Raw genomic sequence first — 25629 nt, 5'->3', positions numbered from 1 at the left:
AGAGTTTAGTTGATACATTTGCTACTGTGTGCTTTTGTGCATATTTGATCATTTTATTTAGTGTGTGTGTTTGTAACCTTTGTGTTTAACAATATCGCAACTGATTTTTTTTTTTTTCCTGGAAACTTTCTGTTACTTAAATTCTCTGGCTGAGCTTGCCCTTTAAAGGCATTTTAGGTCAACTCTTTCGATGTACTTTTTCCATTTGGAGAATAATCAATGACTTGCTCAGAGCACGTGTCCCTACGCGCACAGGGCAAAGGGGAGTTGCCCCGATCAGACGTGTGGTCTGGACTTCTCGGTTGCAGATTCACATTGTTCTGCTTTCTCAGGGCAGCCCCTTGGTTTCTGATGAAATGGACCTGTGGTTGTGCTGAATACGGTAACCTTGTTGGATTAGGACCTTTCCTGAAACATCACAGTCTCTAGACATTTGCTGGAAAAGTGGCTCCCAAGATAGAAGCCACCTTGCCCAAAGCCCCAGAGCTTCCCTCCTTCAAATGATCCTGAAGGAAGCCTAGAATTCCCATGCTTTACTAGAGCTTACAGTTTACTGTGAGCTCTCAGCGCCCATCATACCACGATCGTCGTCTTCTCCCACGAGGACCCTGGGCCGTCTTAGCATCTAGCTGATGTCATCCATTCAGGGAGGAGGAGAAGTCTCTTAGGATACTGAACCTCTTACATTACTTCCTGGACAATTTTTTCCAGGGATGGATTTAGGTGGTGATAGATCCAGGCCCCTCGGTTATGTAGGTACAAGATTTCAGATGAATGCAGACAGAAATACAGAGGCCTAAGACAGACTGCCTCTTGTCCTCTTGAGAGGATCAGTGTCAGAGCTTGGCCACGAGTAGAGCCCGATGACCTGCTAGCTAGTCATCCCTGTGGGTGCTGGTATCCCTGGAGTCCAAGCAGAGAGAGGCTGGTGTCCTGGGGCCTGGGGTGGGACAGACATCATTGTGCAGTGACTGGCGGTGGATTGAGGCCAGCCAGACTACAGTGACACCACGCTGAGAAACTCACTGGCACGGGGCCAGGGATCCACATAGGGATGGGCACTACTGGGATTGATCCCCAAGCTCTGCTGATAAGCCGTGAGCTGTGGTGTAGTCTATGTTGGCCTGGGAGAAGGGCACCATCTTTCCAGAGAGGGCTTCTCTTTCCAATTCATGCAAAGGACAGTGGCTAGGCTAGCAGAAACCCTGACCTGACTAGGGGATCCTTCTGCTAAAATTGCTCGATGGTGACCTTCTCCTAACATGTAGCAAGTACCCACCTCAACTAGCACATAGAATTTCTCTATCAGTGTTATCAACTGTTTACTCTTAAAACTTAATGTGGTCTGCTATATCATGACTTACTAAGAATGCAAAGGCCACAGAATAAAAGAACATTTAGTACTGACAAAAACTTACTTGGTCCCATGGCTGGCTCATGGTCCTGCCTCCCGCTGGCCACTGTAACCGGCAGTAAGGAATGGCTCCACTACCGTACTGCACAGAAGTGGAGCACACCAATGCAGTCAACACCGTCTCATATGTAGTTCAACAGCACGTGGATTTATTGAAGATATACTAGTCCTCACTAGGAATATAGAGATGAATAACACAGGACCTTACGTTTAACAAATCCTTGAAGTCCAGGTATTTATCTCCCTAGCTAGATTATATCTAAGAAGAATTACAGTAGATGCGTTTCTGAAAAAAAATGTAGATAGGTCAATATTTTATAAATTAATAGATCTGAAATTTGCTTAGGAATTTGGCAACTTGAAAAATCCTGGGTTGAATTCTTTTGAAAACTAAATTCAGTCCTTTACTTTGGAGGATAATTATACCTAAGAATCTATTTTGAGGTTCAGTTTTTACAGATTAGATTTCCTAATGTGAGGTATGCCGGCATTCCAAAAACTTATGTTGTGGTTGGGGTGGGGTAACATCATTACAGGAAAGGCTTTCAACTTTTAAAAATTATGATTTTGGCTGGGGAAAGCACATCTTTTGATTATTTATTCCTCTAAATTTGAATATGTAGAACTTAAACGTATTCATTGGTGTGGAATGCTTCAGCGTTCATAAGACAGAAATGTCCCAAACTATATAAATGATAAAAAACGGCAGATGGTCGTGGGGTGGAGAATCAGTCTGGGGCCCTCCGAGGCTCTGCTGCCATCACAGCCGCCAGCCCCTCAGTCCCAGCTCGGCCGCGAGGCGCCTGCTGCGTGAGTTACGGCCGCCTTCTCGCCCTGGGACCCATCTATTATGAGAAACCATTTTGGTTAATTAAAAAAGTCTTTCAAAGTCTCAGAACAGGAAGTTCTGAAATTTTCTTCTCATCCCTGTTGTCCATGGGGGTTGGTACAAACTTGGCTCCAGGCCTGTCATGGAAGGAAGTGGGCCTGGACGTGGAGAAGGGAGTGGGGACAGCCAGAGAGCGTGGAGTCCAGGCCTGGGAGGTCTCTCAGGCGTTCTTGGATGCTAAAGTATCTACTGGTTTGATTAGGAGTGGTAGGAGGAATAGCTGAGCTTGAGCATCAGATGGATTCTTGCAAATGGTTCCTGACTCACAGACTTCTTTGTCTGGGATCTGGTGTGTGGGCTAGGGGCAGACTCGTGAATGCCATAGGTTGTAAGTGATAATAAAGCTGAGAGGGAAGGGTAGCTGTTGAACACCTGGGGAATGAAAACTCCCGAAAAGGACTCGGCTAGTGCCAAGGCTTGATGGTGGGCATGAGTTCATGTGTTTGAGAACAGAGGGAGGTCAGTGCAAGTGGATCACAGACTGAAGGTGGAGTGGTCCAGGAAGAGGGCGGAAGGGGCCAGCTGTCAAGGGTCATGTCAGTTTTCTAGGCATCACAAAAGCATCTGTGTCTGTGACTCCATCCGCACGTGCATCTCCACCGCCGTCTCTCTCTCATCTACTGAACACTCAGCTGTGATCTGGACCTTCCCTCCTTCAACCTTCCATGCACATTCATGGCTCTTCTACCATATCCCAGGACACTGACTTAAGGCCAAAGGATACTGACAGTAAAAAGTGTGTCCCTGACCCTCTAGGTAGGTGAAATAATTACAATGTTAACAAGCTGAAGTTGAGCTGAGACTTGGAGGAGGAGGAGGAGGAGGATGAAAAGGAGGAAGAAGGATGTGAAGGAAGCTCAGTGGTGACAGAGGGGCCCCTCCAGATGCAAAGGAACTGTCGTGGGTCAGCTGTTGCCTTTGTATTATTACTGGAATATCATATCCTGTTTATGTTGATCCCGTGTATGTGTTTATTTATATTCTGACTCAATCCCCAGAGGATTTATGGTATCTAATGTGATACATGCAATAAAATGAGGAAATGAGATCAGGAAAAATAAAACTCAAAGAAGAAAGTCAATTCCTAAGGAATTAAGATCATAAATCCGTAGTCCATAACGGCTTACAGTCAAACGTCTACAGCATGCCTGAGCTTTCTGGCTGTTATTGTGGAGTGGGAGGCAAGATAGTTTATATATTTATTCCTCACCTGTCAATTATGCTTCTGCCAAGGAGCAGAGAACAGGGACATAGGGAAAACAAAGCTGGTCCCTCCCAGAAGCCTACTGTGCCCCATCACACAGTCATGGCACCCTCATTGTGAGCTCTTAAAGATCAGGTCTCATCATGTCATGTTCCTGATTAAAAGCCATCATTTGTTCCTACACTGTCCAGAGGAGGCCTCAGACCCATGACCACAGTGCAAGAAGCCTGATCCTCACTGTTTTTCTGAGTTTCCTTCCTGTGACAATCTTGCACACTTCCACATTTTATCATAATGCACCCTGTCTTCTCCCATCTCTACACTTGGGCAAATGTCATCCCATCTGCTTGGAGGAGCCTGCCCCTTCCATTGGACCAATTCCTTCCCCTGTGCTTTAAAATCGCTGTCCCTCCTGAAAGCCCTTTCCAGCCTGGCCATGACCGTGTGGTCACAGTTATCTATTTTTCACTCACCATGGCTGCATCTATGCAGGACCAGCCTAAGGGAGAGGGAAGGGCTGGCGTTGGTTATGTTACCTGTGAGTCATGTGCGGCCAGCACATGACTGGCAAGTCCCGGTGTGGTTCCCCAAGAGACCCAAGGTGAGCGGATATGTGCAACATCCTGGCGCACAGGGATGTGTACAGTCAGGGCTGTCATCCGGAAGACCCTGGTGTGGGCCTAGATTGTATTCAGTCCTGTCTCGAGAGCTCAGGCTAAGGGTTCTGCTCTAGATGTGGCCTGTGATCGGCTGCTGCTGGTCAAAGTGGCCTTGTCTCTCTCCTTTCAGCCTAAAGAGGGAGCCTTGTCCATAAGCTCCAGCTAACCTGTTACTTCTATCTGCATTGCCAGTTCCAGCATCCAGACTCTCAGTGATAGGCATTATTTGGAGTCAAGGAAGCTGTATTAGTTTGCCAGGGTTGCCTTAGCAAAGTACCGTGGACTAGGGGCTTCACCAACAGACATTAATTTTATCACAGTTCTGGAGGCTAGAAATCCAAGATCAAGGCATCTGTCTGCAGGTTTGGTTTCTCCCCAGACCTTGCTCCTTGACTTGTAAATGGCCTTCTTATCCTTGACAGCATCCCTGGGAACTCCTCCTTTTTTAGGAGGACACTGTCCAGACTGGAAAAGTGCTACTCTAAAGGCCTTCGGTTCAATCACCTTTTTAAATGCTCTGTCTCTAAAGTATAGTCACACTCTGAGGTACTAGGAGTCAGGGCATCAACATACGGGTTTGGGGGGAACATAATTCAGTCAATAACAGCAACCTCAATTTCACTATGTGTCCAGGGGGAAAGTGTTTCCATGGGTGGCAGTCTCCCGGGGTAGATTCTCACATTCATCTCTCACTCAGACCCTAAGTCACTCACAATTCCTAAGCTTCTGCTTCTGCCCAAGAAGGTTTGGGTCTCCATGAGCCTCACCTCTGAGGATGAAGATGACAGAAACTTGCGAAGACCTGGCAGAGTTCAGGAAATGTCAGCCTGCTGACGCTTCTCATCTGTCTGAGTCTTACAGAGCCTCTGATGCCCAAGGAAGAGACAAAGAAAAGGGAAGGTGGCTTTCTTGAAAAGACCCAGTGCCTGCAATTCCAAAGCTTTTGTCTTTTGCTACACAGGAGTTTTTGTTTTTTTTTTTTAAGTAGTCAGTCTCCACGTACTCATGATGATTGAATTTAATAAAAACATCACAGTTCAAAAAAGACAAATTAGAAACCTCCATTCATCTCAGAAATTAATATGTGAGTGAATTTAACAAGAGATGAATTGCGCTGTGGTGATCTGGTCCCTCTTCACCCACTCTGAGCACCAGTTGTTTGTCGTTATTGCTGGAAATGTGATTATTACTCTGGTATGGCTCGACATTTATTAAGAATCCAGGGGCTTTGTCTCCAGAGTAGAGAAAAGTGCAATTATCTGGGCATTTGGAGGAAAAAGCATTTTCTGGCCTGAGTCATCCAAGTAACCTTCCTCCGCAGACACCTTGACCACAGCTTGCTGCAGACCCAGGCCATTCTGTCCCTTGGTTCCTATTTGCCTCTTTCATAACCAACTGCTAATGCTCGGCAGATGCACATGTAGGTGTTATACAGGACTTGCCAACAAACAGGGAAAGCAGTCCATTGTTTTCTCATTAACTGCTTCTGTCATCTAACTAAAAGCAGGTTTCCACCAAGAACTTATTTTTGAAGGCAGATGATATATCAGCCTTTATGTAGAGAAGGGATAACAGAAAAGTTACATAGGCAATCTGTTTATTGAACATTTCACAACCAGGAAAATACAGAATTTCAGGCGGGTTTAAACGTGGCGGTGGGAGTGAGTGCCAGAGCTGCCCCGCTCCTGACTCTTGTTCTTTGCAGATCTGGATGTCTTGTCACTGGCCCTCCTGGGTCTCATTAATCCTGACCATGAGGAGTGTTTCACTCCAGGCGGGAAGCGACCAGCTGCAGAGAATTTGTCTCAGAGAAGTGACAGATCTCATGAGCTTCATTTCAGTCTCGCAAACTTTTACCTATTGCTGTCTCCATCTGCCAAGCCATTGGAGACAGAGATGGACAATGTCCTTAGAAAGTTTATTCCAGTGGGGATTCAGGTGAGGAACCCAGTCACTGTGACATGGAGCAACGGCCTCTGCAGGGTTTACCACTCTGCGTGGGGCCCTCAGGGGGTGTACTAGGAACGAGAAGAGTATTCCTGATAGTTACTGGCTATACCATAAGAACAAAGGACTTACACAGACACAGTTTCCTTGGTTGCTCACTGCCACCCAGCTGCTGGCACTGTTAATCCAACCTCTCAGCCTGTACCAGTGGAGGAGAGGTGACCAATGAGTGACCAACACGGCCAATGAGAACATGGGCCCTATGGTGGAGGAAGCCTCTTCCAAATCCACAGTTCACGCTTGGCAGGATGAAGGGGAGGGAGATCGCCTGAGTTTAGCTTGAGCCTGTCACTTGTTTCTCTGGCCAGAAAAAGGAATCTGGATTTGACACTAAAATCAAACAGTGTGGTTATTGCTTTTCCTTTATGGATCATTAGTGCATATTTAGAAATCTTAAACAATTATAAAGACAACTGCCTGCAGTGGAATCATGTTATACGGAGTTAAGTTTTAAAGCCTCTTAATAAAATGAAAATCAAGTTGGCAAAGATACTGCTCAAAGTCCCTTCGATTATTGATAGAGAATAATAGCATTTGTGGCTTGGTGTATTCTGTACCACCCTTTTGCACATCCATCAGCAACTTTCCCGCCATTTGGGGAATGAATTACTATTTCTCTGTTAAAGTGTCTGGCGAAGTGATTGGCTTGTGCAGTCTGGGGGGAACAAGACTTACCAAAAATTATTTATCTTCAAGCATGAGAGTTATACTCATTACAATGAATTGTTTACATTCAAGAAATATGTGGAACCATGTCCAACTGAGAAAACAGACTCATCTATTCCATCTCAGTTTCATCATGGGACTTAGGTGGCAGGGTTGTGAGAATTCCACTGTATTTTTAACACATTTTTTATTTGGAATACTTTCCATGTACTTTTCGTATTTATATTCAACACCTCCCTATATCCTTCGCCCAATTTCCCCTGTTGTTCCTGTTGTACATTATCATAGCACATTAATCAAAGTTGACATTGGTACATTACGGGTAATGAATCTCTAGTCATATTTGGCTTTCACCAGTTTTCCCGCTAATCCGAGAATCAGTGCAAGGCACCACACTGCATTTAGTTGTCACGCCTTCTTAGTTTCCTCTGGACGCTGACAATTTCTCAGACTTCAGTTATTTTTATGACCTTGACAGTTTGGAGCAGTACTGGTCAGATATTTTGTAGAATGTACTTCAATGTGGGTCTGTTAAACATTCTTCTCATAATTATCCTGAGGTTATGAATTTTTGGAATGAAGACCACAGAGGAGACACGTCCTTCTCATCATACCGTATCGGGTCAGGGGTGCCTGACACCCACACAGTATCATCACTGGTGATGTCAGCTCTCATCACATGGTCACGATGGGGTCTGCCAGATTTCTCCACTGTAAAGTTACTATTTTCCCTTCCATCCTCTATTCTTTGGCAGCAAGTTGTTAAGACCAGCCCATTCTTAAGGCAATTAAGCTCTGCCTCCTGACAAGGGAAATATCTATACACATTTTTCTAAATTCTTCTGTTTGAAAGGTTTGTCTCTTTCCCCCCTAATTAATTTATTCAATCTTTTATTTATATCTGTAGAGACTCATCCATATTTATTTTACAATTTGGGTTATAATCCACCAAGCTTGTTATTTATTTTGTTGCTCAAATTGTTTGAGCTTTTTGCTCATAACATTTAATTGATCTCACACTTGCTTTCACTTAGCTCTCTGATCTTTTTTCACTGATCACAAATACGTTTCAATGCAATTCTACTATAACCCTTCCTATATATTTCGTGTGTATTATTCAGGAAAAGTTACATTACAGTAACAAACACTCCCAAAACTGACTGCCTTAAAATAGCAAAGGTTTACTTCTCCACGTGTGCCACACTGTGAGTTGTCATGAGTCTCCTGTGCCTTAACCTCACCCAGTGACACCAGCTCAGGGAGCAATCATTTAGAACTTTGAGCACTGCTGTGACAGTTGAAAAAGAGCTTAGCAAATTGAGCCTGAGCCCCTAAAGTTTCACCCTCCTCCCTGGCCTCACCTGGCTCAAAGGTGGCAGGAAAAGCAGTTACGCCATGTATCTGCAGGAGGAAAGAACTCGAAATATTTAGCGAAGAGCACGAATGATCCGCACCCTGTGTTTTCTTTCAGTTTCCTTTTCCACGCAAATCCAAACACATTTAATTGTTGTTAGCACATTGTTTTCTAACTTCATTTTTAAAAATCTCGATACATCAGAAACCTGGTTCCACATCATCAGAACTTAGTTGACACCAGGGCTGCAATGAATGGTTGTATGGGTTGTGCAGAAAGGCACGTGGCCAGAGTGGCAACAGGAAGCTGAAACCCAGCCTTTGTCCCACTGTTCAGCGTAGCCGTGCAGTTCTGGGACAGCGTCTGCTCAAAGGGGACACGCGTGCTGTGTGGACTAGTGGTGACCTGAGTGGGTGTGGTTTGTGGTGACTGCGTGATACCTGACAGGAAGGATGAGCCGTCCCCTCCTCGTGCTGATACTTGGATTGTTTTATTTTGCGCTGCTATAAACAGGATGGTGGAAAACGTTGTTTAGTGACTATCTGTGCATTTATTTTAGGGTTTCCTTGGAGTAAGTAACTAGCACTGAAAATGGTGAGTCAGAGGATGAAAATGACATGCATATGTGTCAACACAGGTAGATACGCTGGCATTTCTCACCACTGAGTTCAGTCCCAGACCATGCCATACTTGGCTGGAGAGGCCAGGGCTTACAATTGTAATTGTGGTACTAAGTTTCCGAGCAGGATCTGAGGGGTTGCCTTTAGATACTGGCTTTTCTCTTTTCTGGCTAGGCTATACAGCTGTGATTACAGGGCTAATGATGCTTTAAACAAACAATATAATGACTGTCATCAGTGACAGCAGGAATTTCCTATGGGAGAGCTTGAACAGGAGGGTCACCAGCAGCTGGCCAGCCCCAGGGGTGCTCCTGGCAAAGGTGGGTACCACCAAGCTGAGGTCGGCTCACTTACAGGTGACCTTCCAGATAGGCTGTGCCTTGGTTTCCGTTCCAAGGTCTGATCTGTATCCTGTAGCCAAACCCTGCCCTAAGGAGGCACTGGGACAGCAAGGCACAGGCTCTTTAAACCAGACCTGCTTTGCCTTTCAAATCTCCAAACAGCCCTCTGAGGCCCTTGGTTCTACTTCAAAGGTTCTCAAACTCTTTAATACACAGGCAGTTGCTAAGCAAAGGCTATTTTGCTCCAATAAGCAATGCAGAGCTCTGCTCTAAATATGTCCCCCATCGATGTGTCATATTCACTGCTGCCCAGGCAGATGAGCTTCTGCCCTTGAACCAACCCAGATCGTCCTCCTCCTGTCTCCACATCCTGAGCGTGACAACTTTCCAGGGCATGAAGGTTCTTAGAAATCACTAGCAAAGCAATAATTTGTTTAGTGCTGTGGTGACATGCAAGGTGGAAGCCGTGCGGGAGGAAGTCTTGTGGTCGCCTAAGTCATCTTCTGGTGCTGCCAGCTCCTGCATTGTTGGGGTCCCCTGTCCTCAGCTTCCTCTTCTGTAGAATGGGAATCATCATCATATAGATTTGTCAGGTGGCTAAATATTAAATGTGGTAATGCATATGGAAACTCCTTTGTCAAGTGCTATGGGCACATTAGTTATTGGATGGAATGCTGAGAGAGCAGACCAAAGGATAACAAATATCTGGGCTACCGACACTCCTATATACACCATTCAGGTGCCCTTGGTCAGGTCCCTCTCCCATCCTCCTAATCCACTATTCCAAGCCTTCACCTGCTCACTGCTCAAGGGAAGCAGAGCCAGCTTTTCCTCTACTTCTTCAGTGAGATAGCACATTCCTGTTTGACAAAAGCTGCTCTGCGTCCAAGTTCCCCCAAGAGTTCTGTTCTCCTGCTGCACATCTTCAAAGTATCATATTAGGAAAAAGACTGGGCTTTTGCCTTAAATGTAAAATTAGTCAAATTTGTCAGCATTTTATGTCATTTGCAGTGCTCATAATGATTGTTACTTATAAATGTGCATAAACATGTAACAGCAATATTAAGGAAAATTTTGTAAAAAAAAAAGAGAGAAAGAAAGAAATCACCCTATTCCCACTACTCCAAAACATTAACTGGGGTTTTAAAATTATATTGTTTTCATAGTTTTGAGTCTTTGTTGATAAACACTTTTCTATTTTATTGAACTATGAGACACATAGAAAAAAGTGTTCAAGTCACAAATATACAGATTTAAGCATTTTCATGGACTGAACTTGTGACCACTGCCCAGCTTAAAGAATACAACATTAATGGCTCTCCAGAAGCACCCCCAGCTTCAGGCCCCATTCTAGTCTCTAGCACCTTCTACCCTCACAGTAGACAATTTCCTGGCAGCTGACATACATCGGCTTTCTACATTGTACTTTTATGTATATGAAATAACGTGTACACGCTTCTTTCTGTTTTTTTTTTTTTTCACTCCAAACTATGTGATTGATCCATGTCATTTCATGAAGCAGTAGTTCGTTTTATAGTGACCAAACAACATTTTCATACTGTTCTCAAACTTTTTGGTCTCAAGATCTGTTTACCCTCCTAAAAATTATTGAGATTTCAAAGAACTGTTGTATCATATAGATTGCATCTATTGATATTTAGTGTGTAAGAAATGAAAACAATTTTTAAATGACACTTATTAATTCATTTAAAAATAGCAGTAATAAATCTATATAATTTATATGTAAGCATAAATAACATTTTTTAAAAATTATATATTTTTTGAAAATTGTGAAAAGCGTAGTTTTGTCTTATATTTTTGCAGATTCTTTAATATCTATCTGGCTTAGTATAAGGCAGATGGATTTTCATATCTGCCTTTTATTCAATTAGTTGTAATTCTTTTTTTCTTTTTTTGGATGAAATAAACGAAGAAAATCTGATCTTTCACAGATATGAAGTTAGAAAATAAAGGAGTATTTTTTGGGGGGCCATGCTGTGTGGCTTTGTGGGATCTTAGTTCCCTAACCAGGGTTTCAACCCACACCCCCTGAATTGAAAGTGCAGAGTCATAACACTGAACCAGCAGGGAAGTCCCAAGAAAGGAGTGTTTTAATAAACCTTTCAGAAAATTATAGATATTATTCTTTGATACTACACCAAAATTCAACAAGTAGTAGTTTCTTGGAAGTTATTTGAAACTTTTATCAGTGAGATTTTTGTACTCTGTTACAGTAAATGCATTTGTTATCTTGCAGTTTGAATGGATATTTTAACCCATACATGATTTGGAACATGCGTGTAACAAACAGTGAAAATATTGGTTCCCTGAGTCGAGAGATCTCCCAAATGTTGATATGTTTCATTGTGTAATGTGGAAAAATCATATTCATACACCACCAATCAGAAAAATATTTATCTACTGAGAAACTGTCACGCTCACAAAGGCAGTTACAAGTTTTCCGACACTCTAACATTTGAGATTTGAAAGCCCAGAATTTATTAGGGGCCACGAATCCTGTCAGTGGTTTAATTTTATACGACAGGTTCATTTTGTTCATTTTCAAGAAAATATCTGCCAAACGCCCAGGTCTTCATAACTTTAGTTTTGTCTGCCAGTCATTCTTTCAAGGGCTTCCCAGGTGGCTCAGCAGTAAAGAATCCACCTGCCAATTCAGGAGACATGGGTTTGATCCCTGGGTTGGGAAGATCCCATGGAGAAGGAAATGGCAACCCACTTCAGTACTCTTGCCTGGGAAATCCCGTGGACAGAGGAGATTGGTGGGCTACAGTCCTTGGAGTTGCAAAGGAGCTGGACTTGACTTAGCAGCTAAACAACAACAACAACAACATTCTTTCAAATAAAAATGATGTCCTATTGCAAAAGTAGCTAGTTCAGCTCACAGCTCTAACAATTATACAGATGCTTTCCCTTGAAATGACCACTATGGTCTTTGGTATTCAGAAGTGTTTTATGTAGATTTCCCATTTTATCACATAGACTATTAAAAGTGTATTCAAAGACTGAGATTTCATAAAATTAATCCTGCACTTTTTCATCAATGACATTCTTAAGTGAAGATTTTTTTTCCTATGAGTTCCTACTGATGAGGACTATGTACAACGATTACTGTACAGTTGGTGCCAATGTCTTGGTTTGGACTATGGAAATTGTTTTACTCATCGTGGCTTTTGGATCATCAATGCACATATCAGCACAGTGAAAAAAGGCAAAGGTGTTTAGTATTTTGAAAATAGTTTTGACTTCACAGATCCCCTGAAAGGGTATTAAAGAGCCACTAGGGATTCATGGACCACATTTTAAGAACCATTACCATAGAGGATATAATATATGACTATATCATAATTTATCTGTCTAGACTATTCCTGATGGAAGTTTGCATTTTTCCCACTTGGGGACTACTTCAAACACTGCTGCTATGAACACTCTCACATGTCTTCTGGAATACACAGGCATGAATTTCTGTTGAGTATATACCTAGAAATGAAATTGTTGGTTCACTGGGTATGTATATACTCATCTTTTAAGACACTGCCAAACCATGCTCCAAAATGGTACCAATTCAGCAGTGTAAGGGAGTTCCAGTGGCTCCATGTGATAATCGAAACAACATTATTAGCTATTTGAATTTAGATATTCTTATTGTGGTTTAATTTATATCCTCCAGATGACAAATGAAATTGACCTCTTTGTTATATTTGTATTGGTCATTGACATCTTTTTTAATGAAATGCCTGTTCAATTTTTTCTTTTCAAAAATTTTCCATTGAATGTCTCTTTTTTTATCTTATTGATTTAAAATAATTATATGTGTTCTCTGAGTTAATTTTTTTTTTCAAATGGTGAAGATAGAGCCCTCAATGACTTTTTAAAAAAATTTAACTTTCTATTTTAAGAATTGTAGATTCACATGCAATTGTAAGAAATGATACAGAGAGATCTCAAATAACTTTTACCCAGTTTCCCCCAGTGGTGTCATCTTGCAAAACGCAGCAAGGAATATCTCCACCACTACAAGAAGCCCCTTGTTGCCCTTTGGGGTTGTTTTCGGATTCATCCAGGTCGTTGTATGTATCAACAGTTCATTCTTTTTTATTGTTGAGCAGTGTTCCACATTATAGATGTTTCACAATTTCTTTAATTATTCACCTATTTAAGGTCATCTGGGTTGTTTCCAGTTTTTGTCTGTTATGAATAAAGCTGCTATAAACATTCATGTACAGATTGTTGTGTGAGTATAAGCTTTTCTTTCGTGGGATAAATCCCCAGAGGTTACAGCTTCTGGATCCTATGGTGGTTGACTGGACTTTTTAAAAAATCTACTGACTTGTTTTCCACACATTCCCACCAGCAATGCATGAGTGATAAAGTTTCTCTGTATCCTCACCAGCATTCGTTGTTGTCATCTTTTAAATTTAACCATTGGATAGAAGTGTAGTGGTATCTCATTGTGGCTTTTATTTTCATTTTCTTAATGGATATTGATGTAGAACACAGCCCTCATGTGCTTCATTGCCGTGTTCATATCTTCTTTATGTCTATTCATATCTTTTGCAATTATTCTAGTGGACTTTTTTTGCGCTTAAGCTTTAAATTTCTTCATATATTCCAGATATTAGTCCTTTGATGGATATGTGACTTGCAAATATTTTCTTCTAGATTGTAGCTAATTATTACATCGTTTTTATATGAGTTTTGTGGAGCAAAAGTTTTAATGTTGATGAGATCAAATTCATTAATTTTTCCTTTTCTGAATTGTGTTTCTGGTATAAAATCTGAACACTTTAGCAATCTGTAGAATGAGAACAATAAAAGCATTCATCTTTGTTTTCAGTCTTAGAAAGGATTTATTGTTTTGCGTTAAATCTAATGTTAGTTGTGAGTTTTTATAGATGATTTTTATCAGGTTCTCCTCTATTCCTAGCTTTCTGAGAGTTTTATAGTGAATGAGTGTTGAATTTTTTCAAGTACTATTAACATCAATTGATATGATCATGGAGAAGGCAATGGCACCCCACTCCAGTACTCTTGCCTGGAAAATCCCATGGACGGAGGACCCTGGTGGGCTGCAGTCCTTGGAGTTGCTAAGAGTCGGACACTACTGAGCGACTTCTCTTTCACTTTTCACTTTCATGCATTGGAGAAGGAAATGGCAACTCACTCCAGTGTTCTTGCCTGGAGAATCCCATGGACAGGGGAGCCTGGTGGGCTTCCATCTATGGGGTCGCACAGAGTCAGACACGACTTAAGTGAGTTAGCAGCAGCAGCAGCAGATATGATCATGTCATTTTCTATTTTAACCTACCAATATGGTAGATTACAATGATTGCTTTTTGGGTATGTACCAGCTGTGCATTCCTGAAATAAACTCCATTCTTTCATTGTATGTGATTATTTTTATGTATTGTTAAGTTCTATTTGCTAATATTTTGTTTAAAATTTTTGCATCTCTATTTGTGAAAGTTAGGTTTATTCCTGTAGTATTTTTGTCTGGTTGTGACATAAAGTTATAAGAGTACTGCTAGCTTCATAAAACAGATTGGGAAATGTACCCATCTTTTCTATTTTCTGGAAGACATTTTGTAAACTGTATGTTAATTATTGCTTAAATATTTTGTAAAATCCTCAAGTGAAGTCATCTGGACCTGGAAATTTACTTGGGGAGAGTATTTAAATTATGAATTCAATTTCCTTAACTGTTATATGCTATTTCAAGGATCTATTTTATATTGGTTGAGATTTGGTAGCTTGTGCTTTTGTAAAGAATTTGTCCATTTAATCTCAGTTGTCACATTTATGTGTATCTAGATGTGTGTAATATTCTCTTGCTATCTTTTTAATCAATTTGCATACATTGAACCATCCTTGCATCCCAAGGATACATTCCATTTCATCATGGCATCCAGTTCTTGTAATGTGCTGTTGAATTGTTTGCCAGTATTTTATAGAAGACTTTTGTATCTCTGTTTATCATGGATATTGGTCTTTAGTGTTCTTTTTTTGTGGTATTTTTGCCTGGCTTTGGTATGAGGGATGCTGGCCTCTTATGATGAGTTGAAAAGTATTCCTTCTTCTATTTTTTTTTTTTTGAAATATAAGAAGGTTTGGTATTAATTCTTCTTTGAATGTTTGATAGAAATCTCTGGTGAAGCCATCTAGTCCTTGGCATTTTGGTGTGTGGAGGGGAAATATTTGACTACTGTTTAGTCTCCCTATTTGTTATTGATCTGTTCAGATTTTCTAAAACTTAACTCTTTTCTAATGTATGCATTTGGTGACATATAGTTCCCTCTCAGCATTGTTTTAGCTATGCAATACACATTTTGATATGTTCTACTTTCAGTTTTATTTAATGCAATATATTTTGTAAAATTTCCCTTGAGACTTACTTTCTGATCCATGGATTATTTCGAAGTATACTGTTTAGTTTCCAAGTGTTTGGAGATCTCCTGTTACTGACTTCAGATTGACTCTGTTATGATCAGAAAATACAGTTTGCATATTTCACCTTTTATACAGTTGTTGGAGTTTGTGTTATGGTCTGGCATGTGGTTTGTCTCAGGATATGTTTTGTGGGGGCTTGTGTATTCTACTACTGTTGGGTGCCCTGTTCCGTAAATATGTTACTTGAACGTTTTTTAGAATTTCCTTTTTTTTGTGTGTGTGTGTGTAATAAAGTTTTATTGAAGTATAAAGGAGATAGAGAAAGCTTCTGACATAGGCATCAGAAGGGGGCAGAAAGAGTACCCGCCTGCTAGTCTTCAGCTGGATGTTATATAGTCACTAGCAGTCTGTTAATGAAAGAAAGGAATGTCTTAAAATTCAGAATGGCACCAGGCCCCTCACCCATAAGATGCATTTTGGGATAGTCTTGGCGCCAAATGGTTTAATTTCCTTTTGATTGAAGTATTATGCTCTACTTTTCTAGTTATTCTTGGGAGGAAGATTTATCTGCTATACCTGGTTCAATGTAGTTAGAAGTAAAAGTAACCCTTAAACATGTATGTGAATCTGAACGTGTATCCTGTATTCATGAGGCTGTGAATGATTTGACCAACAGGTCCTGTGACGGCTACTTCCTCTGGCACTTGGCCAGAGCAGGAAGTTCTTATCTAAAATCACAATTGTTACTAGCTGTGACTTGTCTTCTCTGTTCTCCAGGACTTTGTGTCGTGTATTGAGAACTACAGACGAAGAGGACAAGAACTATATGCGTCTCTATACAAAGATCACGTACAGGTGAGAAGCAAGACAGTGTCTTTCTCTGTACAGTAGACTGGAATCCACCTGGAACGTGAAATAAAGATTCACGAGAGCCTTTGGCTTAAACTCTAAATTGGCTCAGACAACAGTTGATCATCAGTGAGTCAGTTCCACCTGCAAGACCTACGCCATGGAATTTGGATCCACAGTGACAGCAGCTGAAGAGATAGGCAGTGTGTCCACTCACTTATCTACCCATTCATCTACTAGTAAACAGGCATCGAGAGCCCAGGGTGCCTTCAGACCTTGTGCTGGGCACTAGGGGCATGACTCTGTTATCTATGCCCCTGGGACAGGCCCTTGCATGTCAATGTCTCACTATTTGAGTTCACCAACTTCATTCAGAACTAGCAATACAATTAATAAATCCGGTTGGCATTGGGGGAAAAATAAGATGAATCATTTAGGATTGCATCCTTTATTTAGGAATATCCCTCATCACACTTGTTCCATTTCAAGACAGACAACATTGTTTATCTAAACTTTCAAATCAGCATCTAGTCAAGACCAGCAACCATTTCTCTTCCTGTGGTTGGAAATGCTTGGAAGATTTGTTCATGGCTAGGAGAGTTGTGCACTGTGGTACTTGGTGGATTTCTGCTGAAATGTGAAAGATGGAAAGTTCATGGGAAAGGATGGAACCTCAGCAGAGGCTCTGAGCCCAGAAGGCAAGGGTCCAACCTCCTGGACCCGGCTCATTTTCAGCATGGGGCCTGTCTGGGGCTCAGAGAGCGCTTGAGAAAGTTGTGTAGAGCTTTACTGTTGATTGAGGTATTTTTGAGAAAATCAGCATTTTGAGGCTAATCCATAAGGACACTTTCCAAGTGTTTAAATATTTAAGACAGATTGTTTTGATGTTTTAAAGGATGCAGATGTTATCGCTGTCTGATGGATATGATGAGGTCTGGAGCGCTTACCCTGCTTTCTTTTAAGCAACAGCACACTTTCCCAATGTAGCCTCGCTCCACTTCCTGAGAAGTCAAGTCCAAGGTCTGAAAAGAAATCAGGCCCGTGAAATATGCTGTGTTCTTCAAGGACAGCTTCTCCTAAGTACACTCTGTGAGGTCCTCCCAAGAGGGTGGAGATAATGAGATTCAGGCCCTCACCCACTCGGCTCTAGTAACAGGCTACATAAACCTTCTCCACTTGGGCATTTTACCTGCACCCAAGAGGTCGCTGGAGATGCAGGCGCTCACTCCGTGATGAGAGAGACCTGCCGGTAGGCTGTGTCTACCGCAGGTGCCAATCCATCCCGCACTTTCTCCTGCTGGACATAAGGTTGCCGAGAGCAGGGGTGTGGCCTTGAGTATGGACACATCCACCTCTTTGCAGTCTGCTCTGTGTGGGCTCTCAAGACCCTAACAGTTCCAATCCCAATAAATGATGCTCACAGCCCATCCTGTAACCATTCATCACCGACCAAAGTCAGGTCAGCCATACTCCAGCACTGGGACTGGAAGTAGACAAGGGCTGGTTGCCAAGAGGAAAGCCTCAAGGAGGCTACCCAGGAGTTTCTATTTAGCCAAGGATCATAGCTGCCTCTAAGTCACCAGCATCCCTGCCTCTGGGTCTGATGTGGCATTTGGCCCATCGAGGTTTGAACCGAAAGACTTCACCCTGTGCCCAAACATGGGCATTCCGAACACCTTGCAGGTGCAGAAACTCAGGACTTTTGCTTATTTAGTCCCGTCATGTGCTCAGTCCTGGGACCACATATAGCCTTCTATTATGGATTAAACAACTGTTCATCTCTGAGGGATGAATGAGGGATCCTATCACCGACACTCGTATGTCTGACTGCAGATATTCAAGAAAACACATTTGCCCTGCGATGAAGGCTCAGGCAGACATGAACCTCCAGGTCGCACAAATGGAGCCTTAAGGTGGGAGGGATGATCCTAAAAGACGGATTGGCAACTCCAGATGGACAACCCAGTAGCTTGGGGTCGTTCATCCTCTATGAAGCTCGATATGGAACTACAGATGCAACAATAGTCTCCAAGGAGCTGAAATATTTTCCCCAAACGAGTGTTCATTTCATATAACTAAATCCATATAAAAGACTTTGGATAGTCATTATTTTCCTGGAGTCTTTTATTAAAAAGTTGGAGTACTTGTAAAATGCTATGATCATTTTGGGTATGAATTTAAGAACTGTGGAGAAACAAAGTAATCTTGTTCTGAAATAAGATTTGCTTTATTCACAATAATAATACTAACTGCTTAAGTTTGTGAGGCACCATATTAAACTCTTGAAAATATTGTCTCATTTGATCCTTATATAATCCCATGGTTTTATTATTGCGGTAATATTACTAACCACATTTGACTGATGAAGATTCTGTGTTTCCTTCAGATTAACTGGCTAGTGAAAAGCAGAAATATTGTGACAACCCAGGTTCATCTGACACCAAAGACCATGTGCTTAGAACTATAACATCTGTCTTGTTTTTGAGGCAGTTTGCAAGCTCTGAGAATGATTTTCCCGTTTAAAATGGTCCAGATTTTCAGGGCCTACCTCGAAGTCTGCCAGTCTTTGAATTAATACGGGCAGAAAGCAGGATTTAATAAAATGATACCAGGGCCCTAGGAAAGGATTCAGGCATGCAGGCTGAAGCTAAAGGCTGTGGAATCAGACAGACTGGGTTTCGATCCTAGCTTGGCCAGCTGTTGGTCACCTTAGGGAAATCACTTCTCCTCTTGTAGACTTCGTTCCTTCATGAGGATAATAGAAATTACTTACAAGTTCCCACATTCACTTTCAGTGTCATTGTGTGGAGGAGATGAAATAGAGCAGGTAAGGGGCTCAGCTTAATATATGACAATGAGTGTCTTCTCTATGTCACATTTATAAGGTCTGTGCTTCTTGTCATGAACACTTTCACCTTTCTGAAAAATTAAAATGTAGGGTGCATACCATCAAATATGTGAATAGTTGCAAAAGTTCGCCCTGCAGACAAAGGTGATTCTGCTGTCCAAACTGAACTGAAATGTCTTCTTGAAAGATGATGTAGGGGACTTCAGTGTGGCATACAAAAGCGGTTTGGGTGTTGATGTATTTTGTTAAAGGTTTGAGTTATACTCTAGCAGAAGATGCTGGGCTTCCCCAGTGGCTCAGTGGTAAGGAATCTGCCTGCAATGCAGGAGACATAAGAGCTGTGGGTTGGATCCCCGGGTCAGGAAGATCCCCTGGAGGAGGAAATGGCAACCCACTCCAGTATTCTTGCCAGGAAAATCCCATGGACAGAGAAGTCTGGCAGGCTACAGTCCATAGTGTTGCAGAGTCAGACACGACAGGGTGACTGAGCACAGCGGACCACCAGCAGAAAGTACAACAGTCAAGTGCTACATATGCCAACTGTGAAGGTTTCATAGACATTAGGTGGGGTTATTTTCACTATTATCAAAGGTTTGGGCTTCTGTGAACGGTCTCATCACACCTTCAGTCCAGACACTAGGAGTGCTTTCAGTAGGAGTGGGTAGGGACCATGGTAAAATTCCCTGTCTACTCTGAAGGGCAGGGGCTATGGTGGGCTGCTGTGTCTGTTCTATCAAATAGCTCCCCAGTCCCCTGATGAGTAGCATGGGGGCCTTTGGGACAGCACAGCACACAGCAGTCATGAAGCTCTATGGGCCAAAGGGCAGAGGATTTTTCTCCTCCTTGAACCTGAGTTAAATGGTCTCAAAGCTGGACAAACTGATTTCTTCTCCTGACCTGGTCCTGGCTCCAGAGATTTCACTACACACCCTGCATGTGCTTGGGGCTGCCTTTTGAGGTTATTTTATTCAGGCAGTTACGAGGGGCTTGGTCTGCTCATCCCAGGAGGTTTGGGGCCAGGCCGAATAAGAGCTGTATCCAGGGGTGATGCTATATTTTTGCTTCCCAGAGACGGAGATGTGGCAACATCAAGGCGGCCAGTGCGTGGACCAGAATCCAGGAGCAGCTTTTTGGGGAGCTGGGCTTGTGGCATCAGATGGCAGAAGCCACACCCTGCTCCCAGTGGGAACTGGATTGGAGAGAAGGACCGGCTCGTATGCGGAAACGCATCAGACGCTTATCTCCACTGGAGGCCCCGAATCAAGAAAGGCTCAAGGTAAGAATTAGATGCAACAAGACAGGATGCTTCCAGACAGGAAGTGTGTAGGGAGATGTCTCCCTAGCTTTTCCATCTGATGTTTCCATTAGGAGTACTTTGGCATGAACAGGTAGGAAAGAGAATGTCCACAGTTAACTGCAGCAGTGCTGTGATGTATTCTTGATGCTGTTTGACAGAAGAATCACTGATTCCCCGAGTACATAGAAGGGATGCTCTAACTACAGTCTGAATGAATGTAGATATGAGTGGTTCATATCTACAGCACCAACCCCACCAACCTAATACCATGCTGACATCCAGAAAAGCCCATTAGAATGATCTGGATGCCAGCTTTTGGAAAGAGCAATGTGATGGACATAGTCTACATGCCCAAGTTATGTGTCTGGAGCAGTCATAACCAGCCCTCATACGGGCATTACTGCGCAGGCAAATCCCGTATCAAGCCTTGCAGTGGAAATAGTTGGAACTCAGCTATTTCTGCAAGCTCGAGCCAGTGACCCATTTAGTCCAAATGACACTGAAACTGGATTAGGTTCCCAGGCAAGAAAATCTGGACAGTCCCTGGGACTTGGCTGTAACGAAGCTTGGACTCTCTATCAAAAGCCTTTTAAATGATGAAGAATCATCCTTGGATTGGTAGTGAATATAGGAAGAACCTGTTAACAGCATTTCAAGTTCTCACTGAATGATCCTAGTTTAAGAGATTCTAAAAAGCTGTCTTTCCAAACCCTGGAACTCAAGATGTTTTCTTCTGCATTCACCTGAAGTTACAATGTTGGGTTTATTCTCTAGTCCATCACCTCAGAATCTTTTACCCATCTTAAATCCTTTGTAAAACCTAATGAAAAATTATATTTAATTTATTCAGTAGACATTTTAAGTTTCAATGTATTATCAATAAACATCTGGTGGTATATAGTATTTTTCCCTCAAATACATTCCTTAGGAGATGGAGGCAGGAAAAATAGGCCTACCCATGGTGCTGATGGCAAGGCTAAAGGCTGGCTGTGGAACCTGGCCTCTGGTCTCTTGGGCTGCCCCAGACCCTGTCTCTGGTCCCCCCTCCAGGGTGGCCCATACCACAGACAGCCAGGATGCTCTTTACTCCCATTTGGCATATCTTTGGTAATTACTGTAAATCTGACTTAATGGAAAATTGTGGGTTTTTTCCCCTTTGACTCAGGAACATTAATATTTGCATTTCATCGTGGTCCTTTAGGATTTGGCATTTTGCTCCCCTTGCAGCTGAGTCTTGAGTGTATGAGTGATTCAAAGGGGTCAAATATGTGTGTGCATGTGTATGTGTGTTTGTGCAAATCTTTGGAATGGGGGCGGGGGCACATAGGTATCCACATTTAATTTCTGTTTCTCTGGTTTTATTTTAGGAAAGCCAAGACAGAAATGGCAATGTTTCTCAAATAAACACTGAACACCAAGGTATTCAACTTATCTATTTTTTAATTTAATAGTTAAACCAATTTTTTGCTTTATTTAACATCTTCTTAAAGGTATCAAGTTAATATACTGTAGGGACTGCAAGTCTAGAGTAGAGAGTGCAAACCCTTTCATCACCATGTTCTTGCAGACATGAGTACTCTATTAAGGGAAGGACTTGGGGTTTATGTTGCAACAATAAGAACTTTTTTCAGGAAAATTATCTTGTCAATTTGCTCTGTGAGGGAAATCTTAAGTGCCCTGCCCAATACAAATACATGTTCAATATGTGACCTAAAACACCTCGGAGGAAAATGGGAAAATGTTTTAGAGCAAAAGTGGATGGAAGAGATATTTAATACTTACACTGAATTTTCTGATTATAAAGATGACAGATATAGTGGTCATTATTATTTCTCCAGTTTTAAAATGTACTTTGAATTCCTTATATTTATTTTTTATGTAATACTCATGGAAGAACTTGGTTGAATTGATATGTTGATAATCTAGTTTATTTTCAGAGATCATTTTGCCCTGTACACTTCCAAGTGAAAGTGAAAGTTGCTCAGTCATGTCCAACTCTTTGCAACCCCATGGACTATACAGTCCATGGAATTCTCTAGGCCAGAATACTGGAGTGGGTAGCCTTCCTTTCTCCAGGGGATCTTCCCAACCCAGCGATCGAACCCATGTCTCCTGCATTGCAGACAGATTCTTTACCAGCTGAGCCACCAGGGAAGGCCTGAACACACCCAAATGCATACCAAATACACACTCAGACACATGCACTATACTTCAGTTTTTGTGTTTCTGCCAAAGATGTGCCTTTTGTTTCAAACACTCCCTGTCTGTAAGTTTCACTGTACCTTAGGCTGCAGTTAATGTTATCTCTTTAACCAAGTGACAACTTCCTAGAGCTGATTAAACTTGTCTCGTTCAGTGCCCTAGCACCGGAGTTTGTGTGGAGCTTGCTATCTTGCCAGTCTGCAGTAACAAAGCCCAGAAATAAGGATCTTGAACCCTGACCCTGTGTTGATTTGGGGGTCCCACTGTAGCGCAGGGCTTGGGATGACATTGTAACACCCATTTTTTGGTTTCTCTTCTTTTCAGCCCAAGCGCCATAACCCTAAGGTTAGAAGGACAGTCTGCCTGCTCTCCTTCTCAAAATGGGTAGCTGCAGAGGATGCAGTGGCAGAAAGCAGGGGCTGGTTTTATGAGGACAAAAAACCAGGGCCATGGGCTGCTCAGTCCCCTCGTTCACCATACATAGGGCCCCCCTGGTTGCCTAGGACCCCAGGTCTTCTCTGTGTTTCCAGCATGGACGCCCAGTTCCCAGTAGGGAGCTTAGGAAGGGTAAAGAAAGGGGGTGTACTCTCCGCCATGCCTGCGGGGTGCCCGTGCCTGCACAGCCTTCTCCTTGCCTGGGGAAAGCCTGTCATGACTGTCGCTGTGAGCGGCAGGCGCTTTCACTCAGCCAGATGTGAGACACCCAGGCGGGGAGGAGTTCAAAGAGATGAACATCCTGGCACAAAGAAAATGACCAGAAGCCCCCTTGACCTGGCTGCCATGTGCAATGTGCTGCTCAAGGCAGGTGGACACCCAGGACAGGGTAGAGGAAGAACATCTAGGGATATACGTAGGTCTATGCTTAGCTGGTACCCAAATGCACGTGTCCAGGAGTGCATCCTCAGGAAATAAGTCTGTATGTACACACACTGATTGCAACACAGTAGATTTTGGTACAGAAATAGATAATAGTTGTATCTCTAAAAAATAGGAAACAGGTTGAGTGTTTATGGAAGTCACACAATAGATTATTACACAGCCACTTAAGTTGCTTTCTAAGACCTTTTAATGGAATAGGAAAGTATTCATGGCATAACTTTTTCTGAGCAAAAATTTAGAAAAGAAAAGCTATAAATTCAATATAATTCTCATCATGTCAAAAATTACGTGTGTGCGTACATATACATGGGGCTTTCCAGGTGACTTGGTGGTAAAGAATCAGCCTGCCAATGAGGAAATGCATGAGACATGGGCTTGATCCCTGGGTCAGGAAGATACCCTGGAGGAGGAAATAGCAACCGACTTCAGTATTCTTGCCTGAAAAATCCCATTGACAAAGGAGCCTGGCGGGCTACACTCCATGGGATTGCAAAGAGACAGATGCAACTGAGCATGAACACACGTGTTTTTCTGCACATACACATATGTGTACAGAAACGATATAGAAGTACACCCAAGTACGGCCAGTGAAGGCAAAGAGCCCGGAGATGAAAGGGACTCTAGCGAGGGACTCGGCTCAGATCCTGCCTCAGATGTTAGTAGCCGTATGACCTTGACTCAAATAATTAGCCTCTGTCAGTATCTTCATTTGTCAAGTGAGGATGGAATGGAATCTACAGCCTAGATAGGAGTAGAGGGAAACTGTCATTCAAGGATCCGGCACAAAGTGCTCACTAAATGGAAGCTATTGTTATTTGCACTCTTTCTGGGTTCATGGGCAATATTTGTTTTATTTTTCACAGTTTTTGTATTTCTCCCAATTTCATGAGTGTTCCAAGTTTTTTTTCTTTTACAATAAGAAGATAGTTTCCATAATTAGGAGGGAAAAGATCACTTTTTAAAAAGAGTAACAAAGTGAAGTTGAGAAAAAGCAAATTCTGGTGACCCTCTAGGGAATTGCTTTACTGATTAATGAAGGTGAATTTTGAGATGTCGCCCTATGGTCACTGGAGACCCGAGAGCAACCGGGCTTAGATACACTTTCTGGAGTAAATCAACCTGCAGGCATGATCACCTCACAGTGAGGTCAGAGGGGCATGTCCACTTTCAGAAACATCGAGGGACACCCTGGGGTCCACACCACTCATGGCTGCTCTGAGACTTTGCAGCTCCTCCCAGGGCCTCGGGCCTGGGCTGCACCTTCCCTCATGATGCAGGGTGGCCCATGCGCAAACCACATGTCCCCTTCCTGCTGTTGCAGACGAGCTGACACTGAAGGAAGGCGAGAGCGAGGCAGACGAGGTGGCGGGCTGCACCCAGCTGACCTTCTTCCCTGCCTTGCACGAAAGCCTGCACTCCGAAGATTTCTTAGAGCTATGTCAGGAAAGACAAGTCATCTTACAAGAGCTTCTTGATCATGAAAAGGTAACACAACCCGTCATGATTACTCTTTAAAGATTATCAGACATGAGAGAACTCAACTTTTTGCATTCCCATGGGAGGTGATATCTCTATTCACCATAAAAAAGAGAAGGAGCAAAAAAATCCCAGCATACTCCTAAATTTGTGGGCCCAGAGCAAGTGTGGGAATGCCCATAATCTTGCATCAAAATGTTTAGATGTAAATCACAGTGCTAATCTGTTAAATGAAATTTGTTCTAATGTCCTACATTGACCTTTACAATAACCTGGGGGGCCAATTTCAGCTTAGAATTCTTGACCTTCTTGTGCTTCAGCATCTTGGTCCCCTGCTCACAGCCTGCCACCCCGAGGGTTGATCCCACACCTTCCTGAGGGGCCTTGGTGGATGTGCTTGGACACTGACCCATTCGCCCCAGCTGTCCCCATGCTCCTCACCCTGAAATCAGCTCCCCTCGCCAGCACTCAAGCCTAGAGGAAGCACACTCACGGCACCGTGAGCCCCGGAACGGTGGG

At 42.6% G+C, this 25629-nt stretch overlaps 1 protein-coding gene across 5 annotated transcripts in view; it reads left to right on the top strand.

Moving 5' to 3' along the window:
- Positions 1-25629, top strand: part of WDFY4 (WDFY family member 4) — a 249821-nt gene that overhangs the window by 139359 nt on the left and 84833 nt on the right. For all 5 annotated transcript variants that reach the window (XM_086381617.1, XM_086381616.1, XM_086381619.1 and 2 more), the window contains 4 exons: positions 16337-16414; positions 20326-20532; positions 21921-21972; positions 24956-25119. In XM_086381617.1, the coding sequence (XP_086237743.1) occupies positions 16337-16414; positions 20326-20532; positions 21921-21972; positions 24956-25119 (501 nt within the window). The remainder of the gene's footprint in view (positions 1-16336; positions 16415-20325; positions 20533-21920; positions 21973-24955; positions 25120-25629) is intronic.

Source organism: Bos grunniens, chromosome 28, assembly GCF_055505025.1.
Source record: "Bos grunniens cultivar Pamir isolate PY7600 chromosome 28, Bosgru_T2T1.0, whole genome shotgun sequence".
NCBI lineage: Eukaryota > Metazoa > Chordata > Mammalia > Artiodactyla > Bovidae > Bos > Bos grunniens.
The sequence above is the reverse complement of the archived record's forward strand: the minus strand, read 5'-3'. Positions and strand labels throughout refer to the sequence as shown.